The sequence below is a fragment of the Aphelocoma coerulescens genome, assembly GCF_041296385.1.
Source record: "Aphelocoma coerulescens isolate FSJ_1873_10779 chromosome W unlocalized genomic scaffold, UR_Acoe_1.0 ChrW_unloc_scaf_1, whole genome shotgun sequence".
NCBI lineage: Eukaryota > Metazoa > Chordata > Aves > Passeriformes > Corvidae > Aphelocoma > Aphelocoma coerulescens.
The window spans coordinates 16860733-16886938 of record NW_027184080.1 but is presented as its reverse complement, the minus strand read 5'-3'; the positions used below and the strand labels follow the sequence as shown (position 1 = coordinate 16886938).

The 26206-nt window shown below is 42.2% G+C and overlaps 1 protein-coding gene across 3 annotated transcripts; it reads left to right on the top strand.

Moving 5' to 3' along the window:
- The first annotated feature begins 6818 nt into the window (after positions 1-6818).
- LOC138102715 (activated RNA polymerase II transcriptional coactivator p15) lies at positions 6819-25318 on the top strand. 3 transcript variants are annotated; one of them, XM_069000473.1, is made up of 5 exons: positions 6819-6837; positions 8891-8963; positions 10628-10747; positions 18228-18336; positions 22328-25318. In XM_069000473.1, exons 2-5 carry the CDS (start codon positions 8892-8894, stop codon positions 22405-22407), a joined length of 381 nt encoding a protein of 126 aa, XP_068856574.1. In that variant the 5' UTR covers positions 6819-6837; position 8891; the 3' UTR covers positions 22408-25318. The 3 variants fall into 3 exon arrangements, with proteins under 3 accessions (XP_068856574.1, XP_068856573.1, XP_068856572.1); XM_069000472.1 differs by lacking the exon at positions 6819-6837 and adding an exon at positions 6895-6981; XM_069000471.1 differs by lacking the exon at positions 6819-6837 and adding an exon at positions 6993-8474.
- Positions 25319-26206: the final 888 nt, after the last annotated feature.

Sequence of the window (26206 nt, the reverse complement as noted above, 5' to 3'; positions counted from 1 at the left end):
CTTCGCAGGGTGCGGACTAATAAACTGCCCGATGCAGAACTGCTATACGGGTCTCTTCGTCTCTCTCCTCCTGGTCTGGCCTGGAGATTGCCCCACAGAGCAAGAGCTGAAATCACGAGCTGAGAATCACTAAAGAGCTGATAGCCTCTCTGCAAAGGCACTCCAGCTACAGCTGAGGGAAGACACCAGACCCCGGGAAGATGGTTCCTCACAGGACCATCTCTCCGGACCGGTCAGAGCTTCCTGGGTCTAAGATACAGACCACACACCAGCCACCTCATGGGCCCACAACCCAGCTCCAAGGAGGAGGAGAGAGACTACACCTACGGAAGGACTCTGAAATTTTCCCAGGTTTCTCTCCACAGTCAGAGGTTTTATTATTTAGCATTATTATCCTTTTCCTTTGTGTTCGGTAAATAAATAGTTTTTACCTCTTTCACCTTCCTCTGAGGAAAATTTCTTTTTTCCCAAACCTGGTGGGGGAGGGGTGGTTTGTAACCTGCCTTCTATCAGAGGATATTTTTCCTCCAAATTTGTCCAAACCAGCACAAATCTCCATTCTCTTTCCGATTTGCGCACAGGCCAGATGGGACTACTGAAGGGTGAGTGAGTTGTGCTGATGACCCCTTGGCTCTCCAGCTCACGGATCATCTTGTGGATGGGACTCACAGCATCTCCACTTGTCCGGTACTGTCGGCGATGCCCTGTCGAGGTAGCAATTGGTACTCTTTGTTCTTCCACCTTCCGAAGGCCGACTGCAGATGGGTTCTCTGATAGTCCAGGCAAAGTGTTCAATTGCTTAATGCCCTCTGTCTCCACAGCAGCTATTCCAAAAGCCCACTTGAGTCCCTTTGGGTCTCTGAAATACCTGCTTCGGAGGAAGTCTATGCCCAAAATGCACGGGGCCTCTGGGCCAGTCACAATGGGATGTTTCTTCCACTCATTTCCGGTCAGGGTCACCTCAGCTTCCACTAGGGTCAAGTCCTGTGATCCACCTGTCATGCCAGCAATAGAAACAGATTCTGCCTCCACATGTCACAATGGGATTAGCGTGCACTGCGCACCAGTGTCGACCAAAGCATCGTATTTTTGTGGTTCTGATGTACCAGGCCAACGAATCCACACAGTCAAAAAAACACAGTTTTCCCTGACCTCTACTGGGCTAGAGGCAGGGCCCCTCTAGTCCTGGTTATCCTTCCTTCCCTGAGCATATATTTTAGAAGTTCCTTCAAGGGGATCGGACATGTCATCTTCTCTTCCATCATTTCTGGTGGTTCAGCTACAGGCTGAGCTACAGGAGCTACTTCCTTTTTGGTGGAACTTCCTTTCTGAGTCTTGCGCTCCTTCAAGTCACGCACCTGTGCTGCCAGAGCAGGTGGGTTGTCTCTCCCACCTCCTCATGTTTTCCCCACTATCACACAGGAAGAACCACAGCTCACCTCGTGGGGTGTCCCTTCTCTCTCTATTGGGGAACGTCTGCGTCTGGTAACAGAATCTCTGGTTTGTACTGCTGAGATTTGGAGAAGGTGCTCTTTAATCTCCTTCTTGTGTTCCTGGTGATTCTCCTCCATCCTATCTTCCACTTTCTGCAGATGTGTTTCCACACCTGCGATTCTTGCATGTGTTGGGCCATGCACGGCATCTGCATATGCTCGGAGCTTCTTTGCCATATCACCCATGGTCTCATCCCCATCATCCAGTTTCATCATTGCTAAAGCAGAAGCATGTTCTTGTAGCCCAAGTCGTATGAGTTTGTGTCACATCACTGGTGTAATTTTGACCTTGTCTGGACTCCTGAATCCTGGGTCACCTGTTTAGACAATCTCTACCACCACTAGTTGTCTCAAGCATTGGATCCCTTGTTCTATGGTCTTCATTGGGGTTTGCTGCACATAGAAATCATCTTTGCACAGGTATCTTTGCCCCACACTTCTCAAGAGCTGTGTCCAAAGACTGAGAGGTTCAGGCCTCCTTACTATCCCTCGGTTGATAGCCAGATCATGTGACAAGGATCCCAAATGCCTTGCTTCAGCACTGTCCAGAATTGTATTATCGCCTGCAGCGTCCCAAATACAGACCATCCAACTTAATATAGATTCATCAGACCGTCAGTATAATCCTATCTCAGGCCACGAAGGTCCTTCATGGACATGGACTCAATAATGATTTCTGGTTCTGAGTCAGTTGCTGGCTTTGAGGATCCTTCACCCTCATCATCATCATCATCTTTCACTGGGCGATTGGTTTTGGTTGTGTGGTTTTTTCTCATGGTAGGAGCAACTCAATTGTCATTAGCTTAGGCTCCCTGTCTGGTTTGGCTGCAGCCTGAGTGACTGGGGTGTCTGCTGATTTATCTTCCTGCCCCTCTACCTTTATCTGCTGCCCTACAGTATCTAGCAGGGTGCGATAAGCATATGCCAAGGTCCAGCATACTGCAATGAGCTTTTTCTCAATAGAGATGTCATTGCACTTCTCTTTCAGATATTTCCCCACCTCAGCTGGGTTCTGAATTTGTTCAGGGGGGAAATTCCAGGCTATTGGGTCAGAGAATTCCTTCAGGGTTTGGCCCATATCCTCCCATTCCCCACACCACACAGGATTTTCCTCACCTGGGTCAGGTGTCTCATCAGCCACCCTGGAAATCTCAGCCCTCATTCTAGACAAGCTGCAAACAACATAGAGGAAGCCTACCAGATAAAATACCAGGAAGGTGGTCTCTTTAATATTCAGGGGAGACTGAACATTCTCAAAAGGTAATGTATCAAATTTAAAGGGGAAGGAGATTAAAGGCTGGGAAACCCCATCCCCTCCTCCTCTAACAAACTGGGTGGAATTACTAATAAACTCCCAAAACAGATTACTGAAACTAGGATTGGGGTTAGGACGGAGAAACCCTCCAGTCAAAATATGTCCCAAATATTTAACCTTTTTCTCTACTAACTGCACCTTCTTTTCAGATACTCTAAGTCCCTTTTTAGCAAGAAAATTAAGCAGTTTCACAGTAGCCTCTTCAACCACCTGTTCCTATTCCCCTGATAAAAGCAAGTCATCCACCTACTGCAACAACTTAACTCCTGAGGGTGGAATAAACTCTCTTAATATTTTCTGCAAGGTTTGCCCAAACAAAACAGGTGACTCTGTATATCCCTGCGGGAGGACTGTCCATGTCAATTGTTGTTTTACCATTTTCTCTTCTTCTTCCTGTTCCCATTCAAAGGCAAAATACTGTTTAATGTCCTCTGTAATTGGACAACTCCAGAAAGCATCCTTCAAATCCAGTACTGAATAATACTGATGTGAAGAAGGGGTTTGATTCAGGATGTTATAGGGATCTGGAACTGTGGGATGCCTTGGTTTGACAATTTCATTTATTATTCTTTAATCCTGCACCATTCTGTAGGTTCCATTTGGTTTCTTAACCAGCAGGATAGGAGTGTTATAGGGAGATATACATGGCTCCAAAAGACCTGCCTTTAGCAGGGACTCAATGACAGGCTGTAATCCCTTCCTTCCCTCCCTTGAAAAAGGGTATTGCTTTTTAGACACCACTTGTCCTGGTTGCTTCAAAGTAACTTGGAGACGCTCTATATCTAATTTTCCATATTCCCCTGGTGCTGCCCACACTTCTGGGTTTATTTCAGCATAAGCCTTCTCAGACATTTTACACAAAGTTATCACAGTGTTAGCCTCTATCATTTTTCACAATACTAATTTGCATTCCCACTTTAGCCACCAACTCCCTTCCCAGTAAATTACAATCACAGTTAGGAACAAACAGGAATTCATGCATTTCAAACCTATCCCCCACATCAATAACAGCAGTTGAATAAAATGCACTCGCTCATCCTTTCCACTCACCCCTTGAATAATCAAAGATCTTTTTGACAATTTTCCCCCTTTGGGGATAAAATTCAAAGTGGATTGAGAGGTCCCTATGTCTACCAGGAAACACACCTCCTCTCGATCTGGACCCACCTTAAAAGTTAACAAGGTGTTGGGTTAAAAGTTAACAGTGTGTTGAGTCCCTGGTATAATGGGAGCTCCTGACACCCCTAGCAATCCATCTCCATTATCCTCTGGACTTCCTTCTCCTGAGGATCCAGCTGTTCCTGCGGACAGTCCCTCTTCCAATGTCCTTCTGCCCTGCAGATAGCATACTGATTCCTTCCCAACCGCTGTTTGGGTTGGCTCTCCCCTGCTGAGGAGGGAATGCTTCTGCCACATCCTTGTGGCCGACCGCATCCCTTCTATCCTGGGGGACCCCTTGGGCCCTGCAGTTTATCCCTCTGGGGCCGTAAAAACTCTGCCATCACCTTTGCCTTTGTTTTTGCCTTTTCCTCATCCCTTCTTACATACACTTGCTGCATCTTTCTAACCAGTTCATCCAGGGACTTATTCTGTCCTTCCTCTGGTCCCCCCAAATACTGCCTGTGGGTACTCATTCTCCCACAGCTCAAAATCATTCGTTTCTCCAGTGACCCAAACAAAATCTTTAAAAGAAAATCCTAATCCTTCCACGAACAATCTGCATTTCCTGGATATTCCTTCCTCCTCCTCCTTGTGCTCACTCTCCTCACCACACACCGTATACCAGAGCCAATCTCTGTGCTGCAACAGTGTCCAAACGGCTCTCCTGCCCCCAGTGCTCCCGGCAGGCACTACAGGCGGCCAGGGCATCCCGCAGCCTCATGGGGGCCGGCAGCCACTGCCGCCCCTGCCCGGGGGTGGCAGGGTCAGGCACTGCCCGGCGCTGAGCCCTGGCTGCCCCACAGCCCCCACAGGCCCCCAGCCCGTGCTCCCAGTCCCACAGCTCTGTACCCGGTCCTGTGGCTCCTTGCCTCAACCATATTTTTCTACATTCCCCTTCAACTAATTTTTTTTCCTCAACATCTCAACACTATTTGTCCATCTCCTGTTGTCAAGACTCCTTCTCAACTCTCTTTATTGCCCCTTCTGGGAATGGATTGTCAAGACCTTGTCTCAACTTTTCCTTATTGCCCCCTTTGGGCATCCATGTCCTTAATTACCTCTGACAGAATGTGTAAACTAACTCCACATTCTTCCAAGGGATTCTTCGGAGATATTTTGGGATCGTCATCTCTTTTGCCGGGGCCCCTTCCTGGCTTTACCTTTGCTACCCTCCATGGGTGCCCTCCCAGGTTTACTCCCCGAAGATCCCATTGTACTCACCAGTGGGATTTTCAGTGGTCCTTCCTTGTGGACTCTTCACGGACCCCTGAAGAAGGGGCAGTCAATAACTAACTCATGTAAGCACAAGTTAACTATTGGGAGACAGCAATGTGAGTTCAGACATAAGATGTTAATTACAAAGCCTGAGAAGCCAAATTCACCCTAATCTTGTCAAGATAGAGGGGACAAGGATCATCTCAGAGATTGCTGAATCATCCCTCAAAGGACTACGCATGCCCAGGGAGAAAGGTGAAAAGTTCACTGCGAGGATGACTACTGGCCTTCATCAGAAAGACCCCCGAGGAAGAGGAGAGGCCTTCCTCAGCGCGACCACCAGGACACACAGCGCATGCGTGGCCCATATGCTAATGACTTCCGAGAAATAATTTGTGTAACCACACCTGTCCCAAGGAATGTGATGAATATTCATAATTTAACCCTTAATACTGTGCTGTAGAGAGCACCAGGTGTGTGTGTTTGGAGGAGCGATCCCCACACACCCGGCGCGCCGAATAAAGCAAATACCCGCTTCTCTGACTCTGTCTCTGAAGTGTCTCCTGGCCCGGTTGAGGTGCGATTCACCCCCCTGGTCCCCCACTCATCTGTCTCCTGGACAGTCTCGGGAACCCAATCAATCGCCCGGTGCTGGCCACCACCAAGGGGAGCTGATCACCAAAACTGGGTGAGGCACGTCTTCAGCTCTGCTCGCTGCCCACCAGCCCCAGACAGTAGAAATATCCCAGACAAGAGCCCCCAAATTGTCAGGAAAATTAATCCACAAACACCAGAGGTTTATGTCCAAAAAGGAGACAGAGGAGTCCTGTTACTTTATTCGAATAAAGGGAGAGGTCATGGGCACTTCCCATGGGGGTCTCTCAAATTGTTAGAGGGCACAGCCTCCTTTTTATCCTAATTTCCCGGCTGCATTTCCCTCTCTCTTTCCCCATTGGCTGAGGTACTGGAGAGGTACAGACTTCCCAAATCGCTTAATACAAACCCCCTTTCTAATTTGTAACCCCCTTTTTTTCTTTTCCTTGTGTCTCTGTTCTTTTTCTCTAAATCCAGGGATTAGCATAGTCTTGAATGAGTAACAGCCTGTGTCAATTAACTGGAATTCCTATGGAATTTATGGTTCCTCCCATTGCTTCTTTCACCTCTCAGTATCTGGCTTTATCTACCATCAGGCCCAGAATTTGTAAAGACGCCTCCTTCTCATTCCTTTCAACACGATGACAGAAAGAGGAACCGGCACTTTTCTGACCAGCGCCTCAGCGTGCTGCGGTTTCAGTATGCAAAGTCAACGCAGCTACACCACTTTAGAGCGTTTCCTGTCCTTCCCTCGGGCACGGCTGCAGGCGGGGCGGTTCTAAATGAGATCGAGGAACCGCTGCTGCGTGCAAAAGAAAACAACTATTTACAGATTTACTTTTAAGGGTTCCTTTTAGATATTAAGGGCCCTCCTCTCGGTCCCCTCTCACAGCCCCCAAGTGGAGTGCAGGCCTCCCCTCAGCGGGGCCGCAGTCCCGACGGGGCCTGGCTCCAGGTAGGGCCCTGCCATCGGTCCCATAGGGCTCCCTCAATTGGAATGATGCGTAGCCCCGTGGAAGCCAGTGGTTTTTTGCGCCTGTCCTAGCCGGGGCGGGAGAGGTAGGAACGAGTTAGAAAGGTACGCGTCCCCTTTAAATACCTCCCCCTGCTCCCTCCCACGTGGTGCAGGGCTGGGGCGGGGATTCTGCGATGAATCTCTTCTATTTCTTCTATGGTGTAGAGGAGCCGTGTGCGAAGTGAGACGTGAGCATTTGGGTTCTTTTGCGTGTTTAGTTAGGGCTGTTGCCGTGTTCTTTTTCCTCCATCCGCAACTGTAGGGCGCTCGGCATCTCCTAGCCTGGTGTAGGAGAGGCGCGCTGGGTAACCGTGTGGTGAGGCTTTCCCTTTTCCTCGAGTGCCCGCTATGCTCTGCGGGAGGAATGCCCTGCCGTGGAGCGGGAGTAGGAGCCGCTGCCGTGTTGGGGGGGCAAAGAGGATTTGAGTGAGGGAGAAAATGGCGGTGGGGAACCGCCCAGCTCCATTCACCCCGCACCGGGAGCAGGCCCTCCCCGCTGACGACCCCCGGCCTTTTGTGTGTGTGTGTGTTGTGTTGTGTTGTGTTGTCTTTCCTTCACCGCCGGTAACCTGCGTCCTTCTTGCTGCTACCCTGCCATGGGAGGACCTGGGTGTTCTTGCCCGCGCCCCCCTGCCGCGCCCTCGCTCCTTTCCCTTGGGGGGGCAACACGAACCGTAGGAAAGAGGAAGAGGGGAGGAAAATGGCGGCAGGCATCCGCCTATCTGGTGTTCCTAGTTCGTACTCGCTTGTCTTTTTCATGTTACTTACCCTTGTCTTCGCTTGTCCCTTCTCATTCCACCCTTGTTCTCCCCGGTGCTTCAGTGTCCTCACGCTCTGCTTGCTAGTTTCTCACGAGGGGACACCCACCCCACCCCATTTATTTTTCCTTTAGTTTCCGCATCCATCTTCCTCCATGTTGTTACTCTCCCTTCCTGATGCGGACTCTGGAGTTGTCCTCTGCAGGTGTCCCGCCCTCCGCGTATTAGACTTTTCTTGTTCGGCTTCCCTATTTCATGTCATTGCTGTGCTTATTTTTGCATTGTCCCGTTCCAGCTCTCCTCTGCCTGCCTCCGTCCTGTAGCGTGGTTTACGTGTGCTTCCCATACCCTGTTTCATTTTCAGTGCTACAGCTTCTATCGTTGTGCTCCAAAATATTATGACAGAATTTACTCTACTTTAGAACCACGTTGATCCGTTATTATTATTCAGACTCTGTTTTTTCTTTTGCACATAGTTTATTTCATTGCCAGTTTAAAAACACTGCTATTTCTTTTTCTTTCCTGAGGTATGCTTCTTTAATACTTTATTAGCCTTTCTTCGCTAGTTTATTTTATACAGATTCTCCATGTGATGCTGCTTTGTATTCTGAAATCACAAACGAGCTAGTTATTTGTTAGAGTTTTTAGTAGCAGGCAACATGTTCAACTGCTGTATCTAATCATGTTTGCATACTAGAGATGTAGAAGTACACCTGGCAGCATGCATTCAAGGAAAGTTGAATGTCCACTTGTCTAGTAAATGAATAGATTCTAGTGACTGATGTGGTAAAGTGGCAATGGAAATATTAATTACAGCACTGTAGTTCTCTGCAACGGAGATATTTTCATACTTTTCTATTACTGATGGGAACTTTAGCTTCATCTATGACAACTGTGCAGCTGTTACTCGCAATTTCAACTAGGTAAAATGCTCATGTAAGAATATATGTAGTGTTGGGGCCTTAATTGTTTATATTTATGAATGTTATGTTGAGAATTCATCTGGACACCAGTTTTGTATTGCCTTTTTTTTCCCATTATAGTATCTACCATACCTGGGAGAATATGAAACTGGTGAAAAATTGTCCTTTTGTAAGCAGTTCAGAATCTAAAATACTGCATATAAGGCAGTCGCAGCAAAAAGGGGAAGAGCTATATGAGGGAATGGTGTTTGTGATCACATCTACAATGAGTATTAAAGGTTATATGAAAAGGCAGGAAAGTCTTCAGGAGGGTTTTGAATAAGATGAGCCTTTACAAACAGGTTTGAAGATGGCTTTCTAGCCATAATGGGATGTATTCCTTGTATAGTGTTCTCATGTTATCTTTCTCTTCCTAGAATGCCTAAGTCAAAGGAACTTGTGTCTTCAAGCTCATCTGCTAGTGATTCAGATAGTGAAGTTGACAAAAAGGTGACCATTATATGCAGTTTATAACTACTATGTTAACTGTTCTATTTCAGGCTGGGGCTAAGGAATTAGTTGAGTGTTATGTCACAAAATGCATGTCATTCCATATGATTTATCTGACACTTAAACCCCAAACACCCCCTTCCAACCCCAAACCAAACCCAAACAAAACCCACCCCCCAAGATTATGGTTTGGGTGGATGCTTTTTGCTTTGCAGTACACTTTTTTTTCTTAAGATGCATTTTGCTTCATGTTTTTCTGTATGGTATATCTAGCCACAAGCTTCCTGGAATTCTTTGCTGCTTTGTGGCAAGTGATAGAAGGCTTCTATATAAGCTGCCTTTGGTGGCAAGAATTTGAACTAATTTTGAGGACACCCCCCACCTTCATTTTGATATCTGGATTACTTGCAAGTCCAAAACAAAAACCTCCACTTGCCTTGTCATCCATGTGCCGCTTGCTTATCTTGCTCACATTCTTTTTATGTTTCAGAGTCTTACGTTTACTGTAATACCATCTGTTAGTTTCTCACTTAAAAGCGGAGTCAACCTGAATGTTTTTGAGTTGATAATTTTAACATTAGCTGTTTTAAATGCATAAATGTAATGTTTTCATTTATTTTAATAGTGATTTAATTTATAAATTTGTATAGATGTTTCAATCATTGCAAACAAATTGAATACAATAGTCAATTTATCTTTTTAAGAAATGCTAGGTGGTAATGCAGACATTGGGTCTTTTAGTGCAGTATGTGAAGAGAGTCTGATATACTGAATTGGTTCAAATGTGAAAATGTGATTTGGTTGCACCTAGCAAATTAGGTATTTTGTGAAATCTTAATATAAGAGAAAATGGTCAGGTTTTTTTTTTTTTAGTTGTTTGGGAAATGTATTCCTGATAAGACATAGTGTAGCAATCAACTTCAGTGGGCAGTAAGGTGGTTGGTTTTGGTTTGTTTCTATGACAACCTCCCATATTTTTTTGAGCTGTTGCTCTTTAAAAGAGGTTATCTACAATATGATTCTAGCAGGTGAGAATAATTTTTGGTATCTTTGTATTATTCTTTCTTTATGGTGGGCATGATTACTATATAATCATTAGTGGAAATGTAGCATTCTCTGTAGCATCTGCTAGCAAAGTAATCTGATTTACAGGTGATATTGCCTGAATGTTTTAAAAACATGTTTAATTTATCATGCTATGAACAGAGATTGGACTTCAATTTAAAAAAATTCTCTTGTATTTGATTTTTCAGATCCTTTTTTTCATTATCTTATCTACTTTTTTTTTTAGCTGAGTTGTTAGCTGTTTCCCATTTTTCATTGCACTCTCTGGAAAGTGAAGCTTCTATCAGACTTTAAGATTTTAATTAAAACTGACAATATTATTGCACAAAGAAAGTAGGCTTTCTGAAATGTATTTTGATCTAATTAATTTCTCTTTAAAGCCAAATTATTATGATAAGCTTCACTGAGAAGAGAAATAGGCTCATTTGAAGATTTTTTTTTTTTGTTCCAGTCTAAATGTATAGTATTGGATTCCTGCCTTCACAGGAGGAAGGTGATAATGTGTATTGCATAATAGTAGTTTGTGACCTCTAACATAAACTTTTTTTATAATTTATGAGTTGTGATTCATTACTTTTTTTTTTTATTCTTGCTCCAAGGCAAAGCGGAAAAAGCAAGTAGTTCCAGAAAAGCCCATAAAGAAACAAAAGACTGGTGAAAGTTCAAAAGGTGCAGCTTCTTCTAAGCAAAGCAGTAACAGAGATGAGAATATGTTTCAGGTAAAATTGATGACTGTCTTAGAGCCTGGTTAAGGTAACCATTTACATCATAATCTGTATAAGTTTTATGAGGCTATCTGAATATCATGATAGCAGTGCTTGGTCTCCTGAAATCTTGGCTGAAGGGGATTACGATGCTAGCGTGCAGATGAGATACTGAGAAAAAGCACTGTTAGGTTTCAATAGAGTAAAAGAATCAGAGTTGTGGCAATTGATTCTAACCCTCATGTCTTTGCATGTCATAATTCTCTGGGTAGTCATTTTGTCTGTAAATATTAGATCAGGACAGTCTTGGAAACCGAAAATATGGACTCTTAATTCCTATTTAGCTAGGTCAAGGGAACTTGGCTACTGTCTTCTAAGGCAGTATCTTGGAATAAGTTTTGCTTGTTCCTTTATGATGCAGGTTTTTCTCACTGAAAATCCAATATTGCAATTTTTGACATTGTCAAAATAGGATGAATGTACATTTTTTTCAGTAGCCAGAAACATTTGTGAGTTCAGGGTATTGTGTATCCTGGGGTTAGCTGAGGAAGCAATGTATGCTGAAAGCTGTGCAAGAATATGAATACCTCAGAATTCCTTTTTTTAGGGGTGTGGATCAAGACTTATTAAATTTCTGACTAGCTAGCTTGAAAGGGGCAAGGGGTGAGAAAGGGACTTAAATTCTTAGAGACTTTGATTCTTAAGTTTGTGAAAAGTTATGAGAGAGGTGCCTAATAAGATGGTTCCAACACTGAGTAAGGCAAAATAAATGGTTTTGGGCTGTAGCTGTGCAAAGTAATACATGGGGGGAAACTCTAGTGAAGGCCCATGTCAATTTTCACTTTACTCTGTATATATAGTTGGAGGGAGAGCTTCAATTGAAGACCCTGGGCATAACTGCTTGGACTTGTCCATTGAAGAAAGAATATAATACTTTTAGTTCTGCTGGAGCATGCTTTGATCCATGTAGGAAAAATGAGATAGTATCTTCTGCATCTGATGAGGTGAACTGCATTTAGAACTCAAACATCGCATAAAGCCTATATGTTTGGGATTTTTTTGTAATCGGTTCAGAAATTGCAGCCTTGGGGAAAAGTTAATTTTAATGCACTCCCAATGAAAAAGAGAAAAAACAAAAAACAAAGCAACATAACAAACCAACATAACCAAACCAACCAAAGCAAAAAAACTTTCAAATAAAAGCAAAAGTATTTGTGTGCTCTGATTTCTTTCAACCTTTTTTGACCCAAGGTAATAAGTTACTAAAAGCAGACAGTAGAGGACTCATATTACTCTAAGAGCAGGATTCTTCTAGTGTTGACTACAAAACAGAAAAATATTTCAGTATCACCCTGACCTAAACCATCAGTGTTCCTAAGTTTCTGCCTGCCTTTAGTTACTCAAGAACAAAAGTTTTTTTAGATTGTTTGTTGTGTTATGTGCATTCTTTTTTCATGCAACATCAGCTTATGTGTGTTAACTAAGATGCACCTGTTTCAGTGTAGAAATAGCACTGTAGGTCTGAGGATGCTCCCTCTTTTCTTTCTACCCAAGAGAGCATGCTAGATCTAGTTGCATGTTAATTTTGTAGGTATTATTTTGTTTGTTCTAGGAATATTAATAATAATAGAATCTCTCCTTTCTGCTTCCCTGCGGTAATAAAAATGATCCGTGTACAAGTGATTTTGCAGCATAACTTACAAGTGTGTCTTCAGTTGATGGAAATGAGGCTGTAAAGCATTCATATGATACTCAGAAATTCTGTGGCATCCATATTATGTGTGGGAATGATAGCAACTGACATGAAACTTAGTGGTTTGCTGTTTTACACCTTTGGGCTGTGTTCTTAAAGTATACAGCTTCCTTTAATATTGAACTCATTGTGACTGCTGTATTCAGAAGATTAAACATTTCCGTAAAGATCTATACTTGATTATTTTTGTTTGAAACTAATGTTAGTGTAATGGTATGCTTGAAACTAATTATGAAGAATAAAATAATTGTAAGAAGGGAATTAAGTATAAGAGACCAAGTATGTTTTATTTATTTACGTCATGGTCTTTTTAGGTTTTATAGGTAGCCTAGTATACTTTGGAATTTGTTAAAGGATTTGAGTGCAGTTGAAGTGTGGAAATTTACCTTACTCCCATTTGTGATGTATTACTAGAGGCCCTAAGGACAAGCATTATTCATGTTACATTAGTTTCCTGTCTGTGGCTTCAAGCCAATGTGAGTTGTTCATCATGTACCTTGGTTAGTTTGAAAAATCCCGTCATCGACCTATGCCTGATTTGGATAAGGTTTGTTAATGCTGATGGGTTAGGTATTAATATTAATTATCCAGAGTGGAACCACATTACATGATTGGGTATTTCACAGAAATTGTTACTTGAAAATTAGTTTGCCTGTTGCATGTGTGCAGCCCCCCCCTTTATTTAAGTTTGGGTCAAAATTGCTTTTCTCACTTGTGAGAAATAAGTTCTTCAGTTTCCTGGTGTAATGTCTTTACCTATCGTAGGCTCCTTGTACTAGTTTGAAAACAAACCAGTGGGAGATTGCAAGTCAGAATTATAATTTAATAGGAAAATTAAAATAAATGCATTAGTACAAGAACACTGATAGAGTCAGGATACAACCTGACACCCTGTTAGTCAGGGTGGTGGTAGCAGTCGAGATGAAGTGGTGCTGTTGAAGTGGTGATCCTGTAGAAGGGTCTGGTCTTCACCTGAAGGTCCAGTGTCCAGTGGTAGCTCTTGTCCTCTGGGAATCCAGTAGGTAGGGCTGACTGTAGCGTTCCAAACTTCAGATTATATCCAGGTAGGAATGCTTGGTTCCTCCCCCTGGGTGGAGCATCTCACAATGGGATGATGTAATTTTATGAGTCATGCAGTGAGGCTAGATGGCCTATTAACAGAAAGATATCCTTCTGGAGGGAGTTATCAGGGATGTGTCATGGAAGAGATAAAGAACATTGTCCCACCTGGTTTTAACAGATGGTGATAGAATACATACTTTTGGTCACATCTTATATTGTAACCCAAGACACTCCTGAAAGTAGATAAGTAGGTAATATATGTTTGTGATGCTCTGGAATGTGATTGTGTGTCATTGATTAGCAATAGTATTCTCCAATTTAGTCCTTGCACTAAAAAAACCACACCCATGTGATGCTTCCTCTTCCCCCCTGTCCAATTGGAGGCACAAAAGGCAAAGATCTGTAGAGAAATGGCTGAGTGAACAGGGACATGTGTACATGCACAATCCAAGCTATATTAGTGAACTGTTCTTGACTAGGGAAAAAAGAGAGGAGCAATGCTGATGTGGCAAGCCAACAGGATGTTGCCGAGGGGGACGCTGACCATAGAAAGACAAAGACTTATGTTAGTTAGTTGTGTGCATATTAATCTGTAACCCATCGCTTGCTATTAAAGGCTGTGTGAACAGTAGCTGTAATCCAATAGTATGGAGCTTGCTTATGTGTGCTTGAGGAATTAGAGTATAACTATGGGATTGACAATAGAATAAACGGAGTTCCATCATATCTCTATGAGAAGCGTGGTTCATCCCGGCAGATCTCTGGCTATTAACCTCCTCACTGCGGAGAAAACTGGTGGATTCAGAGTTCTTTTCTGCAGCTGTCTCCGGCTTCTCCTGAGGTCTGGGGCCGGGATGTGGTGTCTCCGTCAGTCCAGTGTCCGATGATCTGGTTCTCGGATCACAGCTAAGCCGAACAGTCTCAGGAGAAGCCACAGAAGTCACTGGAGGATGGCTATTACAGTCTCGGGAAAACTTCTTGCCTCAGCTAACAAGCTAGCTAAAAGCAGAAGAAAACTCTCCCACCTCAAAGCTGAGCAACACGGGTGTGTGTGTGTGCTTGAACACAAACTGTGCTGAGGAATTTTCCCCAGCTTCCACCACTCCTCCTGAACCCAGCTTAAAGCTACAGGACCCATTTCTGGGCATAAAGCAGATGATGGGGAATACAGTATTATCATAAAATCACCCCAAGACATGCATGAAAAAAGAATTCGTCAGAAATGACTCAATGCCAGAATTGCAGGTAACTGAACTTCAGGAAACATCACTTTGCTTAGCCAAAATCTAGGTCTGAATTTTTTAAACTGTACTTTGAAAGCCTATATAAAGCTTTTCAGCAGTGGCAATGGTTTTGTATTGAGTTTACCTAAACATTTGAAATTTAATGTGAGCATTCAGCTGAAATCTAGACAGTGATATAAAATCTTACAGTTTTAGCATTTTCATATGGAACTGTTTGTATTTAAGGTAGACTTACTGACTGAATAAATGTTGTGTACTTTGTATTATCGCCCCTCGCCTTACTGTAGTTGAATTAAGACATGTAGCCTTATCTTTAATAGACAAATTATGCACCAGTTTACTGTATTTGCAGATATAATCTGCTATATCATATCAGATTTTTTCTTAAAGTAAATCTGGAGTTACTTGGCAATGGACTAATAGTCTTTGATAGATCTAGAGAAAAAAAAAAGGTGTTAAGGAGTATTACAGCTTGAAGCTGGTTTATAGATGACCTTAAAAGTCACTGAAGCATTTGTACCGGTTTGGCCAAATTTAGAAATATATCCTCTGAGAGAAGGCATAACCACCCCTCCCCCACCAGGTTTGGGAAAAAAAAAAATTTCCTCAAAGGAAAGTGAAGAAGATAAAACTATTTATTTAACAAACACACAGGAAAGGAAAATAATGTTAAATGGTAAAATCTTTCGCTGTGGAGGAAAAACCTGGGAAAGCGTTAGAGTCCTCCCTTTGGTCTCCTCGGAGCTGGGGCTTGGCCCAGGGCCAGGCCCTCTGTGCCCGGTGGAAAGTCCTCCCAATGTGTTCTGATGTTAAAGCAATCAAGCAGTCCAGTAGAAAAGGGAGAAAATCCGGAATTCCAGAGAAGGAAAAATTCAACTCTCAGTCTCTCTCTGGAGAACAAAGCAGCTGAACCACTGGCCAAAAAAAACTGTTCTGGGTGCAGCAAGCCGGGTGCTTCCTCCCTCCCCTGCCGCAGTGGGGAAAACCAATTGCTATCTGTGTGTGACCTTGAACAAGCTGCAAACTGCTGTGCAAAAGTTTTGCTCAGTTTTTTCCTTCCCCCTCTCAGGCTCAGTTTAGAGGCATAGAAAGGCACAGGAATTAATTTCTGGGCATAGGCAGCGATATGGGATACACATCATAAGGTCACCCCAAGACAGCATTATAGGGAAAACCAATAAATGTTGTTCATGTAGGCTATTTAGGATATCCTTTTCCAGCAGTGCTGATGGACTTGGACATGTTACCAAGTTTGGTCTGAAAGAACTCAGCTACTGTGACATAATACCTTATTTTTGAATGTTAAATTTGTAGTGCTGTGAAAGTGTTTAATAAATCAATCACAAAATACTATCATAAACTTTTTTATTTTAAAGGATGCTTTGAAGTAGGAAAACAACTGCTTCAGGCTTATGCTATTTAAAGACATCCCAATTGTTTAAAAATAAATTTTTAATGTTAATTTAGCATGATCTGCATAAGAAGAAAAATTAGTTTAAGCAAGCACAAAGCCTATTTGTTTATGTATATTTTGTGAAATAACTTTTATGACTTTGTTTTGCTGGTGGGTAGGGTCAGCACCAGACATGGACACCAACTTAAGGAATAGTGTAATTTACTATAATGCAAAACTGCAAAGAATCACAAAAGGATAAACTAAGCAATGCACCTAATCATTACTACAGGAGATTGCCTATAGTGATTAAGAAAGATACATTACCAGTTACCCTAATACTTTACCCCTTCATCCAGATCTGCAGTCATCAGCTGGGGGAAGCTGTCACAGCAAAGGACTGGAGAACCACTCCCGGTAACTGGGAAATTCTGTGGTGCATCCACCTTTGCAGGCAAAGAGGCTTCTGACTTTGCTGTGAGAGTAGCCCAGCTTTTATAATAAACAAGTTACCATTACTTCTAATGTGTGAACATCTGGTTTTATTCTCCTGTTGGGTTTCTCCCCAAGCCTGGCCAGGCCTCAAGAAGGAACCAAGGGAGTTGTCTTTGATCCTACACCCCCAGACAAGGCCAGATGTGGCCTTGTCCGGTTGCTAAATACGGAAAGGTAAATACATGTTTTGCCAAAGAGTGGATACATATATCATATTGCTAATAATACTTCATTAATGAGTGGATGCATATAACATTTGTTTGGAAGGTTCATCTAGAGGTCAACTTTGGCTCAGGGCCTGTTGTTCGGGCCTTAGTATTTCAGATTTAAACATCTGTGGATGGTTTTAGTTGAGAGAGAGAGTTTAGTTAAGAGTTGGAGAGTTGAGAGAGTTGGACAGTTGTTCATGCTTTCTGGTTAGACTTAATGCTAGTGAGATGTGTTTTGTCGCCTGTTAAATTACGTCAAAGTGCAAGATGTGTAAATTAAGGAAGGTGAAAACTAAAACTAATGTTTTATCAGGAAAGAATATTCTATTTTTAAAATTGTTTACTTTATTGTGTTCTTTCTTCACAAAGTGTATCCAGAAGGTGCATACAGAATACTAAGAATTTTTTACATTAATTGTTTGACTGATTTTATTATTATCAAATTTCTGATTCTCAAATTCACATTATATTTTGAATTTGTGAACAATTTTTTTTTTAATAACTTTTTTTCAAATTTGATAAAGCCTAAATAATGTAATGTATAGTGTGCCTGTTGTCTGTTTTCCCTTTGCCCCTTCTTTGGAGAATAAAAAAAAGCCCTCATAATTCAGTTAAGCCACTGTGTGAAAATCTGTTATTTCAAAGTCATTTCATACCACTGCTGTGTTGGTAAACTTAAAGTATTTGGATAGGGGTTTTTTTGGGACATTTGGTACAGTCTTTTAACCACAGTTCCAATAAAGTGTCCCAATGAACTGGCGGAAGCAGGCATGGGGCAGTTGGTGTCTTACTTCTGTTTCCATCTGTATTTACTGTGTTTTAAAAAATAAAAAGGAAAAAAAAAGGGGGGGGGGGAACCAGTTAGAAATTGGGCCCATCTCATGTGAATATCTAATTTGATTTCTGTACATATGGAATGGACTAAAACTTAGATTTGGGAGTAGAGCTCCTTCTTCCCTGTTTGTTTACAACTGTTGCTAACAAAGATGGTTATAACAGAGGCAAAACTTTATTTCAGAAAACAGTAAATTTTAGTGGGTTTTATAAGATGTAAGCTTGTTAAGAAGACAGGTATTTTTTTTGTTTTAGGAGAGAGCCACTCTTGCACTGAGCATTGAATGCTGAATGCTCAACTGATTTTAAGTCATTCATCTATTTATATTGACATTACTTATTTGCCTACTGATTGCTTTCGATTAAGCTCTTGATCTAGTTGTTTTACTGGTGTCTAAAATAAGCTGCAGTGTGCAATGTCACATATCCATGTCATACTGCTGGGAAAAGTGAATGCTGTAATATGTAAAATATCTAAAAAATATCCTTATATGTGTTTTGACAGATTGGCAAAATGAGGTATGTCAGTGTTCGTGACTTTAAAGGAAAAGTCTTAATTGATATTAGAGAATATTGGATGGATCAAGAAGGTGAAATGAAGCCTGGCAGAAAAGGTATTGTTCTGCTTCGTGTTATTTTGTATTAAAACATTGTCTGCAGTTTGCTGGAGATCTTTGTGTATCAGATTTCTATACTTTGTTACTACATGGTATTTTTAGAGTAATATTTTTACTTATTAATGATTTATATTTTAATATATAATTAGTTTTATCTGTAGACTATTGTTAGAAGCGTAACAAGACGAGAAGCCCGGGCCCCCAGCGGGGGGAGAGAAGCAGGCCAGCCAATATGGTTGATAAAAGCAAGACTGTTTATTAGTAATCCAAAGGCACTTATATAGTATACCAGCTTGTTAACTCCTAAGTGGCTTAAAGCTTATCAAAACACATTTCTACTTCTACATAATTGGACTTACATTGGCAAGCTTTCATAGTCATGTTATGATTAAAAGAATTCAGTGTCCATCTCCCTTCTCTGCCGGTTAGCACAGCTTATCAGGACAGCTGCACTGTTTCAAAAACTCCTTCTTTGTTCCCAGCCCTGCTTGTTAGTTTTCACACAGGGACTTTCCCATGGAGGGCAGTTTCTCACACACAGGCCTTTTGCTTCTAGGCCTATTGCTTGTACAGTTCTTTTATTGATCCCAATAATTCTATTTCCCAACAATTCTCCCGTTTTTCTTTTGTGCAAGCAATACTTGATGGGTCACAGATGTAGTGACTTTGTATATTATCTCTTGCAAGCATTGGAAGGCAAGGTGAACACACTATTATTAATAGTATTACTAGTTTTACAGTAGTCAAATGCTACACAAATAAAACCAGTTATGATTTTTAAACCTAATAACTTTAACCATCCCTCTAAGTTGAGACTGTCTTCTTTTTTTCTGTAATTGTGTAGTTAATTGATGTAACTCACTTATCTGTTTGTGAAGTAGGAAAAAGTGGTTAGAAAGATTTATACAGCACAAACCTTGGAACCTTTCACAGCCATGGCTGTGGGCTAATAGTAGAAAATCAATGGCTACTTAATTTTATAATATTATATGTCTAACATTAATAACACACACACTTAACTCATTAAGCATTTGCAAGGTTATATTAAACTTATCCCTCTCCCAGCAAGCAAGTTTAAGCAAAATAGCATAAGCCCTGTTTGCTAAAATACCAGGTAAAAACATAAATGCATAACTAATTGCTAAATTGACTGCTTTCACTTGATCTAAATGGGCAGACAGCTGATTGAAAATGCCTGCTAATGCTTTTGTTTAGAAACAGTCAAAAAACAATTTTTCACTTTACTTCTGTGTTTGGTGTTATACCCAAAAATTTTTTGCAATATACCCAAAAATTTATGCAATTATTTTTCTTAGTTTTGTCTTTGGAAAGGGTTCCCCAACACCCACCACCAGTCACTAGCAACCACCCAGGGCAGCTGTTACATTCGCCCCAGAGTCTCACTATTTCTCCTGCCACGGAGAGTGGTGGATCTGGCAAGTCCTCAGCTCCTTCACTCAGCCATGTCTGCAGCCTCTCTCAAGGCTCCTCGGGACAGGTTTCAAAGTCCCAGCTGTTGAAGCAGTGGCATCATGTTCCTCAGGAGCTGATGCTGACTGTGCCGTCTCGTTTCGGGGTCCTGTAGCATGGCACCACTTTGCTGTTGTTGCAGGACGTTCTGCAGTGTTGTAGTCCACGTTCGTTCCCAGAGCAGGAACTGTGAAGGGGTTAACAACAACTGTACGATGCTGATGTAATCCTTTGAACACAGGACATCTGCTGTAAAGACAGACTGTAAAATGCTTTGTGTAGATAAGTTAGCAAGCTTTTTGATTACTTTTTGTATCATTTGTTGGTACTTCTCTTTCTTTTGGGGCTGCTTCCGGGCCGCCCCGGCCGGCTTTGGCTTTGCAGGAGACGAAACCGCAGAAGCCGCGCTGCTGCCGGCCGTCCTGCTGTTCGGCGCGGGGGGGTTACCCTCCGCCGCTTTTGGCCGGGCTTTAGGACCTTTTTGTTGCTCTGCTCTTTGTTGCTCTGCTGCTTTCGGCAAGACGGCAGGACTGCCTGTGTCTCCTTGGCCCACCTGCGCCCCGCCCCCTGGGTCTGCTGTCTCTGCTTCCGCGTTCGCAGCCATTTCCCCCTCGGCCGTCGGAGAGGTAACATCCGGCTCTGCCGAGTTTAGCAGCCCCCGCAGTGAGCGGACGCGCGCCGCCGCGTTTTTAATCGGTTTTCTCGCAGCCAGCCCGAAGGACCGTGCTACCCCGGACTCCGCCGCCGTCTCTGGCCACCGCTCTGTAAGTCCCGCGTCTGTTTCTTTTTCAGAGCTGCTACAGCCAGCGCTGCCACTCTCTAAAGTCTCTATGGCAGCCACGGCAACTGTCTTTTCCGTTTTTACTTCTGCGAGAGTGCTAGTTACTGCTCTCCAGGTGAATTTGAGAGCTTTTGTTTCTTTAGCTTTCATTTTAAACGATCTTGGATCAGCTAGTTCCTTATAAAGGTGTACCTAAGTCCCCGCTTTTCTAAAAAGCGTAAAAATAAACCAAGGGCCACCTGAGTTTCCGTATCCGCGTCCAACCGCAATCTGCGTCTCAACCGCAAACTGCGTCCCAAACTGCAAACTGCGTCTTTCCGCACTAACTGTGTCTTCCCACAAGCTGCGTCTTTCCGCACTAACTGTGTCTTCCCACAAGCCGCGTCTTACCGCTGTCCCTGCTGTCAGGGTTGTGCAGCCTTCAGGTTTAGCCCTTGTCAGCCAAACGGCGGACCCCGCTGTCCGGGCTGTCCAGGCTGGGATCAGGCGAGCCGCTGATCCTTACGCCCACCGGCGCTGCTCCAGCACCGCAGTAGGCTCCCGCCAGGTCAAGAGGAGCAAGTCCGAGGCCTATTTCTGAGCTCTGAGATCAAGTTCTGAGTTTGAGCGCCAGATGTTAGAAGCGTAACAAGACGAGAAGCCCGGGCCCCCGGCGGGGGGAGAGAAGCAGGCCAGCCAATATGGTTGATAAAAGCAAGACTCCGTTTATTAGCAATCCAAAGGCACTTATATAGTATACCAGCTTGTTAATTCCTAAGTGGCTTAAAGCTTATCAAAACACATTTCTACTTCTACATAATTGGACTTACATTGGCAAGCTTTCATAGTCATGTTATGATTAAAAGAATTCAGTGTCCATCTCCCTTCTCTGCTGGTTAGCACAGCTTATCAGGACAGCTGCACTGTTTCAAAAACTCCTTCTTTGTTCCCAGCCCTGCTTGTTAGTTTTCACACAGGGACTTTCCCATGGAGGGCAGTTTCTCACACACAGGCCTTTTGCTTCTAGGCCTATTGCTTGTACAGTTCTTTTATTGATCCCAATAATTCTATTTCCCAACAGACTATAAACAAAAGCAAAGTGGTTTCATTCGCCTGAGTCTGTTTTCCTAAATGGTTCCCCCATAACTTATGGAAAACAAGGCATCGAATACAAACAGATTTGGTATTGGTGTTATATGCATAGCCATGCATTTTCCCATTGATTAACTTCACTTCTTGCTTTTATTACAATTGGATTTCCATGTTGGTTTTTGAGTGCTAGGGAGTGGTAATAGTATGTCCAAAATGTTACTTATAGTTTGTTATTCGCAGTGCTTTAATAAATGTGAGGGGAAAAAAACCCCCAGAATTATGGTACTTTAAAAGTGCATAGAAGTTCAGTCCACAGAGGTATGGCTTTTAGAAGCCAACAGGAATATGGTTGATTTTCTTATTTCTTTTGTACTGCCTTCTGTTAAGGCCAGTATGGTATTTCTGTGTTTAGCCTAACACTTGTGAATTAATTTGTTATACTGGACTCATTTTCTTTGTAAGGAGATAAGCTAAGGTCTAAAGTTTAACTGAAGTGTTCCAAATGAGTAGTTTCTTTGTAACCGAGGTGGTTGTTACACCTGAGATAGGTTAAGCATTAATAGTTGTGACATACACTGTGTATGAAACCAGCCTTAACAGTAATTATGCAAGATTCTGCACTACAAATTTTTTTTGTCCTAAGTATTTATTTTTAATGTGTTTCAGGTATTTCTTTAAATCCAGAACAGTGGAACCAGCTAAAGGAACAGATTTCTGATATTGATGATGCAATAAGAAAACTGTAAATACAGAGCTATATAGAAACCTTTTATCATTTTAGTTGTTTTGAGTGGTCTTTTTACATTGGCATTTGTTTTCTAAAATATAATTTTCCAAGCTATTGTATATTTATTTGGATTGCAAAATGATTTGTAAAATGAATACTTTATGTGCATTAAAAGTGTATTCTGAGTGAGGCTATTTGTGTATACATTACTAAAAGGAAATGTGTTGCTTTCACCTCATAGTATAAAATAAATAATATGTAAAGCGTAGATGTTTATGGCCTTTTGATTGAAGATACTGGTAAGGCTGCCTGATAGCTTTAATTTTAGCTTTAGTTTAGTTAACCATTAATGTGATATTTTTTTTCTGAGATTTCCTTGAATGTCTTCATTTTAATGGTTTTTTTCTTTTATTTCATATTCTTTGGTATTGCCCTGGCAGCTTTCAGCTTTAAGACTTGATACAAACAGTGAATACCTGGTAAAACCCATTTTTGTAGCTAATTTTAAATACTGTATTTGCTAATTTACTGTATTTATTCAGATGTAAACAGTCCTGAGTATATAGACTTTTTTGCATTACTTGCATGAAGTGTTATGCTAAACAATAACACTTGAAAACAAGCCACACACTATTTCTTCCCATTTTTCTATAGCTTGACTTAGAAAATACAATTAGCTTTTATTCTTAGACCCCAGATTTTGAATGTGATAGGGCCTTTCACCCCCTGACACAGCAAAAGACTTATCTACTTCCCCCATGGCTAAGCTAGGCCGAAATGGTTTGTCTTGTGATGAATTATCTCAGCTGAAAACACCCTTGGTCAGCAATAAACATTCTTCCTTGAATGATGGGAAAGGAAAAGCCAGAAATGTGACTGACAGACAAGCACTTTTTGCAACTATAAAAGACCACTATGATTTTCATGAAATCAGAAATCTCTTATACACTCTCTGAGTGTTTAGAGAGTTCTCAACGTGGAGACGTTCACATTGAGATACTTCCCTGGGATTGAGAGAAATGAGGAGATTCTTTGCACACCACCATCATTCGTTGGTAAGTGACATTGGTTCCTAATCTATACGATTTCTTCACTATCTGTAATATAGGTACCTTTATTATCATGCACTATTTTATCTACTAGTAGTTCTTTTTGTGTTATCCTGTGTAGTAAGTAGTCTGTTTAAAGTCTTATGTCTGTTTTCCTTGGTCTATTCAATAAATAATTCATGTTGTAATAGGCTCGATCGGTCATTATTAAGAACTTGAGAGCGAGAGTGGGTTTTGGGGTGCTGGCCGCCTCAATAAAGCTGCTGTCTACTGCCAGAAACCTGGAAAGGCAGGGACTTGTCTAAGCTCTCCCCTCTCATTCGTAACAGTGATGCATAAACTTTTACAGTAATAGACATATACCTCAGAGTAAGATAGTATTTAAAAGCTCCAAATGAGAGTATTGTGTAAACAATGATGTTTAAACTAGGCTATAACACAGATTAAACAATGAAAGGGAGTTAAGGTTGCTTCAGCCAAGACAGCTGGCTATCATGCTTCTGCCTTGTCCACACTGCCTGCCCAAGCCATTTAACTTGGCTTGCCTTGTGTGGCTTACATGCACACAACTGTTTTATATTTTGTACAGAAAGTACTTAGTGCTTACAATGGAGCACTGGTACATAGTAGATCATGACTAGTGAACTTTGCTTGTCTACCAGTGTACTATTCTGGTAAGTCTTCTGCCCAGTGGAAGTTCTATTAGACTAGATGCTGCCCCAGATGAAGGGCTTCTTGGTAGGTGTCACAAACTATGGAATCAAGAAGGGAGAATATGATATTCGAGTAGAACTTGGAGTGTGTCATAGGTTAGCAAGCATAGTCCCGGAAGTGATGTTCTTGCAAAGGGGTGCTTACAGCTTCCTCTATGACCTGCCAGAACCTATCAGCTGGCCAGTTTGAATGTGGACAATTCTTTAAGCCACTTAAAGTTGTGACCGCGTTTGTGATACACACTTAAGAATAGTAAACCCCGAGGCAGAGCCTCTCTGTCTCGTTTTCGGTGCTGGGACAGGTGGCTGCGGGCCCCGTGTGGGGGCCAGTGGGCCTGGCCCAGGCCCTGCTTGGGCCAGGCCGGGCCACAGCCATCCTGGAGCTGATGGGCCCTGTTCCACCCGTGGAACCCCCCCACAGCCTTGCTGTGGGCAGCCAGAGCGGCTCGGCTCCCCCCCCCCCCCTTCACTGCAATAAGCCAAATTCCAGCTGCAAGGCCTAGGTGAGATTAACCCTTTTAGTGCTGTGAAGAGCTGAAAACCTGAGGGAAGAGAAAGAGGAGATGATTAAAGCTGAAATTGTTGTAAAGCTATGATATATCAGAGTATCCCGTTGTAATTTCATGAAGATATCAGCAGATGCTGATGCAGCTGTAATTTCATGAGAAGTTTGGACAGGGAGAGATGGAAGCGATGAGGACTTTTGCTCCAAATGGGAAAGGAGAAAACCTCAGTTCCTAGAGATGCTCCCAGAGATAGTCCTAAAGATGAAGATGAGGAAGACCCTTTGCTCCCAGGGAAGGAGAAGGGCCTCTGGTCTTAGAGATGAAGTGCTCCCAGAGACGGGTGAAGAGAATTTTTGTTTCTGAACGGCTCAACCTTAAAATTGTACCCCAAAAACTTCAAGAGTGGACCCTCGAAAGCAGTTGTGGGAAAAGCTGCAAGTCGGGGGAAGGGACTCGCATGCGAGCAGAGAGACTCCTCTTCCTAAATGGACTGAACAAAGTTATTTGGAAGTGGTAAACAGACTGAACATCTCAAGGGTTGTCTTTTTACATTGTCACTTGGAGAAGGGAGGAAGGGGGGGGGAGGAGAAGTGTTCTGAAGGTGTGGTATAATTCTTTTTCTTCTTTTAGGTCTGTTAATAAACTTCTTTATATTCTTTCAAGTTTGGTGCCTGCTTTGCGTTTCTCCTAATTCTTATCTCACAGAAGATAAACAGTAATGAGTATCTTGGACCAAACCACTACAGAGTGATAAGGGGCATGCCAGTGCAGAAGTTAAAGGTGACAGATCAAAGTTAGCTGACAATAATACCTACAGTGAAGAAACGTGTTAGCAGAATTGGATATGAGTTTATTTTCTGACTTTTTTCAGTTAATCAAAGGAAGAAGATCATAGAATCATAGAATAGTTTAGGTCAGGAGGGACCTTTAAAGGTCATCTAGTCCAGCCCCCCACAATGAGCAGGGACATCTTCACATAGATCTGCACAATCCAATCTGACCTTGAATGTTTTCAGGGATGGGGCATATATCACCTTTCTGGGCAAAATATTCCAGTGTCTTACCACTCTAATTGCAAGAAAATTCTTCCTTTTAGCTAGTCAGAATCTCCCCTCTTAGTTTAAAACCATTGCCCCATGTCCTATCATAATAGGCCGTACTAGAACGTCTGTCCCCATCTTTCTAATAGGCTACCTTTAAGTACTGAAAGGCTGCAATAAGGTCTCCCTGAAGCCTTCTCTTCTCCAGGCTGAACAACCCCAACTCTCTCAGCTTTTCCTCATAAGAGAAGTGTTCCATCCCTATGATCATCTTTGTGGCCCTCCTTTGGACCTGTATATTTGGATTTGAAACAGCTTAAGAAAATTGGCATTTCAAGACTATGTAGCGAATATAACTATTTGTTCAGCTGTATTTTTCCAATTTGGTGTTAAATTTATTGTATTTTTTTAATTGTGTGTGCATAAACAGGATTTACTATTTGTTTAGTTTTTGGAATATTTTAATATAATTGTTTATATTGCAAACTGTGCTGGTTTGGGCAAATTTGA

Excerpts from the sequence above, each read along its gene's own strand:
- LOC138102715 (XM_069000471.1), top strand. The coding sequence starts at position 8,416 with ATGGGAACTTTAGCTTCATCTATGACAACTGTGCAGCTGTTACTCGCA. Across the intron at positions 8,475-8,890 it reads TTACTCGCAATTTCAACTAG|AATGCCTAAGTCAAAGGAAC; the intron begins GTAAAATGCTCA and ends TTCTCTTCCTAG. Across the intron at positions 18,337-22,327 it reads AATGAAGCCTGGCAGAAAAG|GTATTTCTTTAAATCCAGAA; the intron begins GTATTGTTCTGC and ends AATGTGTTTCAG.